We start from the raw sequence: 11382 nt of genomic DNA on the forward strand, positions 1-11382 counted from the left end.
GTTTTCATGACCCCACTCATGAAAAATATTGGATAATTGTACCAATTACGCAGTTTTAAATAGTAACAACACTGGTAAAGAAAAATCTGCATACACTTTAAAACGACTTTAATTTGGAAACTTTAAACAGTAGTTAATTTGAAAATAGAGTTGCAAGAGTTTCACAAAAAGCCACGGGGTGGCGCTGCAGGCTAAGTTTGGGCTTTAAAATCACTAAAATACCAGGAATCGCTTGTGAGAAAATAGAACAAAAGACGCAGGCAAGAGCTTTGAAAGCACTACGGAGCTATGAAGGGGTTTGGACAAGAATATACTGGATTAATGTAAGATTGAGAACAGCGTGTGAAGGTCCCTCTTAAGAAAAGAAAAACCAGAAGCCAGCGTTTTAAAGCACTGGGAGACTGCTAAAGGATTGGATGCAAACAATCGCTTTCCCAACACGGAGAAGATGGAGAGAATTCAACCAAACAGGCAAGTCATGGCTTTTATATTTATGCTGGTTTGGGTTCAGGTTTGGAGTGAGCCAACAACTCGGTACTCTATCATGGAGGAAACAGAAAGCGGCTCCTTTGTAGCCCATCTGGCCAAGGACCTGGGTCTGAGATCTGGGGACCTGGCAGCCCGGTCTGCAAGGGTGGTGTCTGATGATTACAAGCAGCGATTGCTGCTGGATCCCGAGACTGGAGATCTGCTTCTGAGGGAGAAACTAGACCGGGAAGAGCTCTGTGCCTCTGTAGACCCCTGTGTGCTGCATTTCCAGGTGTCTCTTGAAAAACCAGTGCAGTATTTTCAAGGAGAATTACTGATCCAGGACATAAATGACCACTCACCAGAATTCCCAGATAGGGAAATGCTTTTGAAAATACCAGAAAATAGCCAGCCAGGCACTCTGTTACCATTGAATTTAGCCCAGGATTTGGATGTGGGCAGCAATGGGCTTCAAGAGTACACAGTCAACCCCAACTCTCATTTTCATGTCCTCACTCGAAATAATAGTGAAGGCAAGAAATACCCAGAATTGGTGCAGGACAGAGCCCTGGACAGAGAGGAGCAGGCAGAGCTGAGCTTGACCCTCACGGCTCTGGATGGGGGCTCTCCACCTAGGTCAGGAACAGCCATGGTTCGAATCCTGATCCTGGACATCAATGACAATGCCCCTGAATTTGTGAAGACCCCCTATGAGGTACAGGTCCTGGAGAGCAGCCCCCCAGACTCCCCAGTCCTGACTGTCCTAGCACAGGATGCAGATGCTGGCAACTTTGGGAGAGTTTCCTATGGCTTGTTCCAAGCATCAGATGAAGTTCAACAGACGTTCTCAATAAACGAAATCACGGGAGAAATACGGCTGAAAAAGGGATTGGACTTTGAGAAAATTAAGTCTTACCACGTGAAAATCGAGGCCACGGATGGAGGAGGCCTTTCTGGGAAGGGCGCTGTGCTGATAGAGGTGGTGGATGTGAACGACAATGCCCCAGAGCTGACCATATCTTCACTGACCAGCTCAGTCCCAGAAAATGCTCCTGAGACCATAATCAGCATCTTCAGAGTTGGAGACAGGGATTCCGGAGAGAATGGAAAGGTGGTTTGTTCTATTCCAGAAACCCTGCCGTTCATCCTCAAATCCACTTTCAAGAATTTCTACACCCTGGTGACAGAGAGTCCTCTGGACAGAGAGAGCAGATCTGAGTACAACATCACCATCACAGTCAGCGACATGGGCACACCCAGGCTCACAACCCAGCACACCATAACAGTGGAGGTGTCAGATGTCAACGACAACGCCCCCGCCTTCACACAAAGCTCCTATACCTTGTTTGTCCATGAGAACAACAGCCCTGCCCTGCACATAGGCACCATCAGCGCCACAGACTCAGACTCAGGCTCCAATGCCCACATCACCTACTCGCTGCTGCCCACTCACGACTCGCATCTGCCCATCACCTCGCTGGTCTCCATAAATGCCGAAAATGGTCAGCTGTTCGCTCTCAGGGCGCTGGACTATGAGGCCCTGCAGAGCTTCGAGTTCCTCGTTGGCGCCACAGACCAAGGCTCGCCTGCGCTCAGCAGCCAGGCGCTGGTGCGCGTGCAGGTGCTGGACGCCAACGACAATGCGCCCTTCATGCTCTACCCGCTGCAGAACGCCTCTGCGCCCTTCACTGAGCTGCTGCCCAGGGCAGCGGAGCCAGGATACCTGGTCACCAAGGTGGTGGCTGTGGATCGCGACTCTGGCCAGAACTCTTGGCTGTCGTTCCAGCTTCTTAAGGCTACAGAGCCAGGGCTGTTCAGCGTGTGGGCTCACAATGGCGAGGTGCGCACCTCCAGGCTGCTGAGTGAGCGCGATGCGCCCAAGCACAGGCTGCTGCTGCTGGTCAAGGACAATGGCGATCCTCCGCGGTCTGCCAGTGTCACTCTGCATGTGCTGCTGGTGGATGGCTTCTCTCAACCCTACTTGCCACTACCGGAGGTGGCACGCGACCCCGAGCACGACAATGAGGACTTGCTCACGTTGTATCTGGTCATCGCCTTGGCGTCTGTGTCTTCGCTCTTTCTCTTGTCTGTGCTGCTGTTTGTGGGCCTGAGACTGTGCAGGAGAGCTCAGGCAACCTCTCTGGCTGGTTGCTCTGCTCCTGAGAGACACTTTCCTGGACACCTGGTGGATGTCAGTGGAGCAGGAACCTTGTCCCAGAGCTACCAGTATGAGGTGTGTCTGACTGGGGATTCTGGGACTGGTGATTTCAGATTTCTCAATCCCATGATCCCTGAGCTTTTGGTTCAAGATTCTGGGCGAGAACTTAAGGAAAATCTCCATGGCAGGGAGAGCTTTGTTTTTAGCTAAGTCATTGGTTCTCAACCTCTGGACTGGGGGGGAGGAGGGATGACCCTTTGGGGAGTCGAACTACCCTCTCACAGGGGTTACACATCAGATATTCTGCATATCAGATATTTACATTATGAGTAATAACAGAAACATATTACACTTATGAAGTAGTAACAAAATAATTTTATCCTCCCAGGTCCCCACATCATGAACAAATGTATTAAAGGGTCATAGGAAGGTTGAGAACCACTGAACTAAGTGATGTAAATTCCTAAGTGTTCTGATAGTTTCTTTTTTATTGGTATGAAAGTACTAGGCTTTTAGTTATACGAAGCATATTTTTCTCTGCATATGATTATCTCTTGGTGATTAACACTCCCATAGCCCTAAAAAAACAATACAGTATTAAATTTTCTTTGTGTAATACTCTTGATGATCTTCTGAGACGTTTTACTGCTCTCAAAAGTCTTGGATTTGTGGCACCTGCCCTTTCCGTCTATTTTTGTCTTTTCAAACGAAGATTGCTTAAAATTACTTATGTTGTCTGGATCTTTCTGCATGAATGGAAAGCCACATTATGCTGTGTTCACTATCAGGCTACATGCCCTGAATAGCCCAGTCTTAAAAATGTAAAGTGTATGAGCACCATGCATGCTAGTTGTCCTGTCTATTTGGCTGCAAGTGTTCTGAAATGATACTGTTAGTGTTTGAATTCTTATTTGACAAAAATTAAAGAGAAAATGTATAATTTCTCATCCCATTTAAAAATATAACTGCTAAGTCACTGTTTTGCTATATTAATAAATTTATCTTTTGATTATTTTGATAATTAATCTCAGAATTATATCTTTCTGAAAAAGGAAAATGTAGGGCTGTTGAGGGCATCACGTTTACCTTTTTCTTTCTCATACAAATATGTCCATGTTTTAATTTGTGTGTCTTTTCTGAACCCTTCAAATGAGGAAATTTCTTTTGAAATTTGGCTATTCTGCTTGATTTTGTTTATTAGAAGTTTTCAGCTTTGTCATTTTGTGTTAGCTGGTGCCTTGGATAGAGTTTATCAATCAGCAAATATTATTTTTGATGTTAAATCATTTTGTTTCATTGTTTAGTGTACCCTTAAGGTACTTTGGGTGAAACTGATGAATAATAATGAATAGCATTTTGCTTGTTAATAAAGTGGAGCAGTAACATTCTTGTTGATTTGTAATTACAGCTTTCTGCTGTGTTCAGTAAGCCTGGTGAAATGTGTGCTTGGCTTCTAACTCATTACATGTCTGTAGATAAGACTATGTCAAAACTCTTTGAACTTTTGGCAGAAAATGGGCAATTGAGAAGCTTTTTTAATATCTCACCGTCTATTTCTAAGTCTTAACTATCAGTCTATGTGAAGTGAAGCAGTTGTAGTTTTACCCAAATTCCTTCGCCACCAAAGCCACACAGCAATGAAAAAGCCAAATTATGGCAGTTTAAGTTCTTCTTGAAATGTAGGCTTTAGTTGTCATTCAACTAAAAAGAAATAAATAACCCTGAAAGCCAGTGAGCCCGTTAGGAAAAAGGGTTTTGTCGGGAGGAGGAAGTAAGAGAGGAGATTTGAGGTGTAAGGAAGGGCTAACCAATGTCTGAAGAGACAATGACTGGGAGTTTCTACCACTGGTGAGTCTTTGACTGTTCAGGGTATCCAGGACAACCTCAGCAGGGTCCGTAAGAAGCAGAGCCTACTTGAGCATCTCACAGGAAAGGTGCTCAACACAAGATCCAGAAGAGGAAAAATGTTAAACCAACCGTATGAAGACAATGTATTTCTTTTAAAGGAGCATCAGTAAAGCCAAGAATTGACTTGTGGGCGTTAGTCATGAAATCAAAGACAATGTCTTTAAATTCCTGGGGGAAAGTATTCCCGAGTATAACTCTAGCACACAGAGCCTTCAGAGTTGAAACTTCTCAGCAAAGACTGAGAGAAATCATTGACTCACATGGCACCGAGAGAAACACTTTTAATGGATTAAGTAGGCAGAAGGAAACAATCCCAAATAAATTGCAGACTTGTGTCAAGAGGTAAAAAGTAGCAGGAAAGGTTACAAGTGAATATTGACCAGGTGTTGACTCTATAAAGCAAGAACAGTGGTGTCTTAAGATAATACAGAGCAGAGAAAAAGATGTACAGAAAAATGAGAGAAAGCAGGAAAAGCTCTAAAAATGAAAAGAGAGCTGATCTTGGTGGCACCCTCCTTCAATCTCAACACTAAGGAGGCAGAGGCAGGTGGATCACTGAGTTGGAGGCTAGCCTGTTGTTCACAGTGAGTACCAGGCCAGCTAGGACTATATAGTGAGACCTGACTCAAAAAAATTGGTTTTCTAAGCAAATTATATAATAGTCTTACTCCTTTTTCTTCTAATCATTAATTCATGAGCACATTTTATATGATAATTTTACTTTAGGGGAGCCTTTTAATGTTGTAAATAAAGGGCGGCGGGGCTGCGTCCCCAGCCCCCTGGCTGCCTGCTCAGCTAGCTTATGCTCCGAAATAATTACACGGACACTGTATTCTTTTAAACACTGCTTGGCCCATTCTCTTCTAGGCTAATTCTCACATATTAATTTAGCCCATTTCTAATCATCTGTGTGTAGCACCCCAAGGTGCGCTTACCGGGAAGATTCTAGCCTATGTCCATCCTGGGTCGGAGCTTCATTCCGGGAGCAGGGCATGGCGTCTCTCTCAGGCGTCTGCTCCAGAGAGGAGAGCTGTCGAGACTCTGAGCTCACTTCCTCTTCCTCCCAGCGTTCTGTTCTGTTTACTCCACCTACCTATGTCCTAACCAATAAAATGGGCCAAGGCAGTTCCTTTATTAGCCAATGACCTTCCTCCATCATTTTAAGATTTTCTTTGAAATACCTTTCTGTTCACACAACTATGGTACATATTTCTTTATTTTTGCCATTTCAGTAGGCTTTCCTTAAGGATATTTTAAGTCTATTTTTAGAAAAAAACAGTTTTCTATTTGAGTTTTGTGTTTTTCTCCCTTCTCTTTATTGTATCTCTCTGGAAACTTTATTTTTTGAGATTCTCATTCTATTCTCCATGTCCCTTGACTTTACGTCTTTATTTCTCCCTGCTACGCCAGCCCACTGACTCTATGTCACCTGAACTTACCCCAAGACTGTCAGTCAGCAAATATGTAGAATTATTTTAAAGTTATGTTTATAAATTTGTTCCAATGATAATTTATTTCTAGCTTCATTATTTGTGACAACTAAAGACCTCATGTGATCTTTATATTTACCATGGGATTGAGTTTGCATCTCTCAATCCTCCCTTGGTTCCTTTAGATATAAGCATTGAGATGACCACATCTTCATGATGGAGAAGTCATATATACATACACACCTATATAGTCTACATGTACAACTTCTATCAGATAAATTACACCATCATGTATTCTCCTTTCTGGTTATCATAGGTTTACTATGTGGAGTTACTATCGTTAAGCTTGGCTTTCTCTCTCCTGTACTTTGCTGAGAAGTCTTAGTACAAGGAGATCAGATCCACGAGAAAGCACTTCTTTCCAGTGGCCTTTTCTCATATAATGGCTGCTGTACCTTTCTTTTCCTCCCTGCCATCTTTGCTCTCCCTCTTGTTATCTCTTATTTTTCTCACTCCTCTATTTCTATCTCACTTGTACTGAAAGTTTAGAGTCAAGATACACATTATATAAGAATTGTGTGCATGGTTAATGTGTGTAAGATATTTGGTAAAAAATAAAACTTGGATGTATTCAGGTGATGAAATCATCTGAACTAGTGGGCCATGGTCTCTTTGATCAGTTATCATGTTTTTCCATACACAATGCATTTGTTTTTGTTTTAATTAATCTTTGGATGTTAAAAGTTATAAGGAAAATATTGTTGCATTTGATAATTAATGTAGAATGCTATTTGAAATTCAAAACTGAAGAAAATATAAAATCTGATCAATCATGTCTTAGATAAAGGTATTATATAAATCTATTACACATACTGAATTATTACAAGCAGGCATATAAGAACTAATGCAAACATATAAACTTGTAGAAGTAGTCAACATAGCATAACTCAGCTGGGTACCAGCATCTCTGAATGGGTTAGACATCCAGACTTCAAAGGGACACTGCAAGAAAGAAATGACAAAACAAATCATTTTTCTTTTTTTAAAGGCAATCAAACCAGATATATGCAAGAGAAAAAATAATGAATTACTATTTCTAACACAAGTTCATTATTGGAAATTTGACCACTATAATGTACCACTGCAATAGATAAAGGCGAAAAACAGAATGATTAATCTAAATGGGTACAGAAAAACTTTCTGAACAAAATCCATCACAATCAAATGGAGAAAATGTAAACAAATTAATGTGGAAAGGAATTTTAAGTATGCTCAAAAGTATACAGTAGTCAGATGTGGTGGCATATGCCTTTAATTTCAGTAGGCAGAAGCAGGTGGGTGTCTGTGAGTTTGAGATCAACCTGGCCTATGTAGGGAGTTCAGAACAGTGCAGGCTGCACAGAAGGACCCTATTTAAGAAGAATTAAACAAATACATATGTAGTAAATATCACTGGAGGTAAATTATTGGATAATTTCTGAGGACAATCAACAATGAGACGAGGATGTCCACCCTGTCTAATACCAAGATTATACAACCAGTCTCATCAAGAGGGACAAAGCAAAGAAGATGTAAAAGCCATAACAGAAGGAATAAAATTATATTTCAAATGATGAAATCATATACATAGAAGCCATGAAGACACTGCAATCAGAAGCTATCAGTGGAGTCAGGAATTCCAGTAGATGCAAAGTCGATAACATGCGTGAGTTCTGTTTAAATGAAGAAAAAGTGAAAAAATTTAAAAACATTTAAAATGACTTTCAAATATATAAACCCTTAGAAACAAATCTAATTGGGAACTGTAAAGCAGGAAGATCAAGCATTATTGAGAAAAATATAAAGATCTAAGTCAATTGAGGAATGCATAATAGTCTATTGGAAAGAATCTATGAATGAAATTTTGTTTACCTTTAAAACAATCAATAGAAATTGTAAAATTGATATGGGATTCCCCTCTGCATGCTGTGATTATGATTTATTGCCATTGGTTAATAAAGAAGCTGCTTTTGGCCAATGGCTAAGCAGAGTAAAGCCAGAAGGAAAATCCAAACAGAGATGCAGACAGATGGAGTAGGCGGGATTTATGAGAAGCCATGTAGCTGCTGGAGGAGACAGATGCCTCTGCTGGTGCCCACTGAAACTTTGCTGGTAGGCCACGACCTCGTGGTGATGCACAGATTAATGGAGATGGGTTAGTTTATGATATAAGAGCTAGCTAGCAATATGCATAAGCTATTGGCCAAACAGTATTGCAAATTATATAGTTTCTGAGTGATTATTTCATGGTCTAGGCAGCCAAGAACAAACTAACAACTTCCTTTAACATAAAATCTTAAGCAAAAGCTTCAACATTTCTTTGTGAATTCGATGGGGAGAATATATATTCTGTATTTATATACAAAGAGAAAATATAAAGCAATCTTAATCCAAAATAACGCTGAGTATACTCCAACAATAGTGTAATACACAGAAGAAAGAACTGCTGATACAGATTTAATTCAAATTAAAATTTCTGCTCTTCAAAAGATTCTACAAAGAAAATTTGAAAATGAAACAAAACAAAAACAATTCACAGACCAGGAAAAATTGCTGCCAGAGGATGTGTTTGATTAAAGAGAGCTATCCAGAACATATAAAGACGTCCAAGACTCAACACTGAGAAAACAATATCGCGTAAAAATGTGTCAAAGATCCTAATACGTACTAAAAAAGACTCAGAGTTAGCAAGTAAGCACATGGGAAGAGACTCCATATCAATGACATTAGGCAAATGCAAGTAAGTTCAAGTAACAAAGAGATAACTGCACAGCCATAATGCAGAACGGCCAGACTCCAAGACACGGACACCACCACCAGCTGAAGTGACAGGAAGCGCAAAGGACCCTTATTCATGGACTGTGGGAATGAGAACAGTACAGCTATTTTAGAAGTTAGTTTTGCAGCTTCTTGCAAAGCCAAGCACATTTTTATTCATTTTTTTGTATTTGTCAAATTAGCCTAAATTTTAGACTACATAGAAACTGGGGTGCGGTATTTATTGCAATCTTTTAAATCACTTACCAAACTTTTCAGTGATCAAGATCCTTCAGTAAGTGAAACTGAGAAAGTCTGATGCAATCACAAGACAGAATCTTATTCAATATCAAAATGCAATGAACTCTCCATGAAAAGGCATTAAGAAAACTTAAACACATATTCATCGCAGAAGCAAAACTAGAAAACTTTTAATACATAACATTTAAAAAAGACAAAAGCTTGCACAGTAAAAACGCAAAGTGAGCTGGGCAGTGGTTTCACAAATTTTTAATCCCAGCCCTTAGGGGGCAAAGGCAGGTGGATCTCAGAGTTTGAGGACAGCCTGATCTACAGAGTGAGTTCCAGGACAGCCACAGCTATGCAAAGAAACTCTGTCTCAAAAAAAGATAAATGATTTCCAGAGATTCAGAAAAGAGAGAAGAAGTTTAAATAAACAGATTTTGAAGATTTGGGGTCAGGGGAACTACTTTGTGGTACTCTGAAATGGATGCATGATGAATTAATCCAAATTTATATAGTGTAGAGTACACAGAGGGAATCCCAATTAAAGTGCTGAACTCAGGAAAAAAATGTGCTAATATTGAAGCTCAGTTATAAGAAATGTACCATTCTGGAGGGAATGATAGGAGGAAGGGTGTGCCCAGCTGTGGAGATTCTCTATGTCTTTAATTATTTTTTCTGTGAATTTAAAATTCCTTAAAACTCATCTTTTCAGAGGAAAACTTACTCTGAAGATAATAAACATATTATAGAGCTATGAGAAATAAGAGAACATAGCATTACTCTTTGATATTCAGGCAAATGGAATCTTTGAGCTGATTCATGATCACCTGACTTAGGACATTGTGACAACTCAGAAACAATGGGCAATGGGTCATCTTTTCAGTACAGAATGCAACGGATTTGTGAAAATATGGACCCTAATATCATGCACTTGAGTTTGCGGTGATCATACATTTAAATGTGAAAAGTGAAAGTCATTCCAAGTTCACAAGATTTGCTATGACCTTGAAAATGGAAGGATTTAAATAGCAGAAAGATGTTACTCAGAAATGGAAAATGTTGGCAGATCAAACCAAGTTAAAGATACTAACTTTTGTTTCTCAAAGACACCATAAGAAGGTTCAAAAAGAAAGCATAGAATTGAAAAATTATTTACAATATACATAAGCAAAAATGGGATTATACTAAGAATAAAGATTCTTCTGCAGACCAAGAAGCCATCAGACCAATGCCTCAGACAGAAAAAATGTATAAAAGACCTCATCATGAGAATGCATCTGAATGGTCAATAAGCATGTGAAAGTTTGCATCATTTCATTAACCCCCAGGGAAATGCTAATTAAATGTACACCATGGCATCCCTACTAGAGTGGTTAAAACTGGAACGACAGCATCAAATGTCGACAAGATTATGGAGCAGCTGGAATCCCCATGCGTTGCTGGAATTACTTTTTCACATTGCTGGGAATGAAACCCAAGCAAACATTCTATTATTGAGCTGCATCTCTATTCCTAGGTTTTAAAGAAAGACTGCTGGCCCTGAACTTGAGAGATATCCCATGTGTGTCTTCCCAGAGATGGGACTACAGGGTTGAGTCACCAGGGGCGCAGCACAGCTAATTCCGAAAACTACCTCACAGTGTGTGCCAAGGATGAATGTATTTCGACACTTTGACGGACAATAAACAGCTCTGATACATATGATGGGCGTATTTTATACCTGGAATGTATGAAGGATTGTTCATGGGAGTAACATTCAAAATTCAAAGTGGTGGCACACGCGTTTAATCACAGAACTCGGAAGGTGAAGGCAGGCAGTTCTGTGAGTTCAAGTTTGGCCTAATCTACACAATGAGTTCCAGGACGGCCGGGGCTATGTAGAGAGGTCTTGTCTAAAAACAAAACAAACAACAAATCAAACTCAAACCTGAAACCCACAATGATCCTTAACTGGAGTATATGCAACTAATAACACAAACCTGGAGGAATGTCATAAACAACGAAAAGAGCATGCCACAGATCCGCTACCCAAGGAGAATGACAGCGGGGAGCGATCCCACGACAGAGAGGCACTCTACTGGCACTGCTTTATAAAAGTTCTACGAAAGGAAAAATATCCTATGACAATAAAAGTCAGTGCGGTGCCGAGGACCAGAGTAGAAGATAATGAATGGCATGGGGACATTATTCAGATAGGAGCTATTTATTCCTCTAGATGTATTCATCTATATTAATTCGTGACTCTTTGCTGTTCTGTAGACTTAAGTTCAGTGCCAGTTTTTGTATGTATGTAACATTTCAATGAAGAGTAATTTGGGAATATTCAAATATTTCATAGATAATCCTTTATATTGAACCTCTGTATTAAAAACGTCT

The 11382-nt window shown here is 40.3% G+C and overlaps 1 protein-coding gene across 1 annotated transcript; it reads left to right on the forward strand.

Moving 5' to 3' along the window:
- Nucleotides 1-281: 281 nt before the first annotated feature.
- On the forward strand, nucleotides 282-3995 carry LOC121442996 (protocadherin beta-4-like). Its single transcript, XM_041644665.1, has one exon. The coding sequence runs from the start codon at nucleotides 449-451 to the stop codon at nucleotides 2834-2836; it is 2388 nt and encodes a 795-aa protein (XP_041500599.1). The 5' UTR covers nucleotides 282-448; the 3' UTR covers nucleotides 2837-3995.
- The last annotated feature ends 7387 nt before the right edge of the window (nucleotides 3996-11382 follow it).

The sequence above is a fragment of the Microtus oregoni genome, unplaced genomic scaffold, assembly GCF_018167655.1.
Source record: "Microtus oregoni isolate MIOR12 unplaced genomic scaffold, Mior012 000098F_ref0000018, whole genome shotgun sequence".
Lineage (NCBI taxonomy): Eukaryota > Metazoa > Chordata > Mammalia > Rodentia > Cricetidae > Microtus > Microtus oregoni.

Bases quoted from the DNA above. Each gene is read 5' to 3' on its own strand.
- LOC121442996 (XM_041644665.1), top strand. From the start codon at position 449: ATGGAGAGAATTCAACCAAACAGGCAAGTCATGGCTTTTATATTTATG.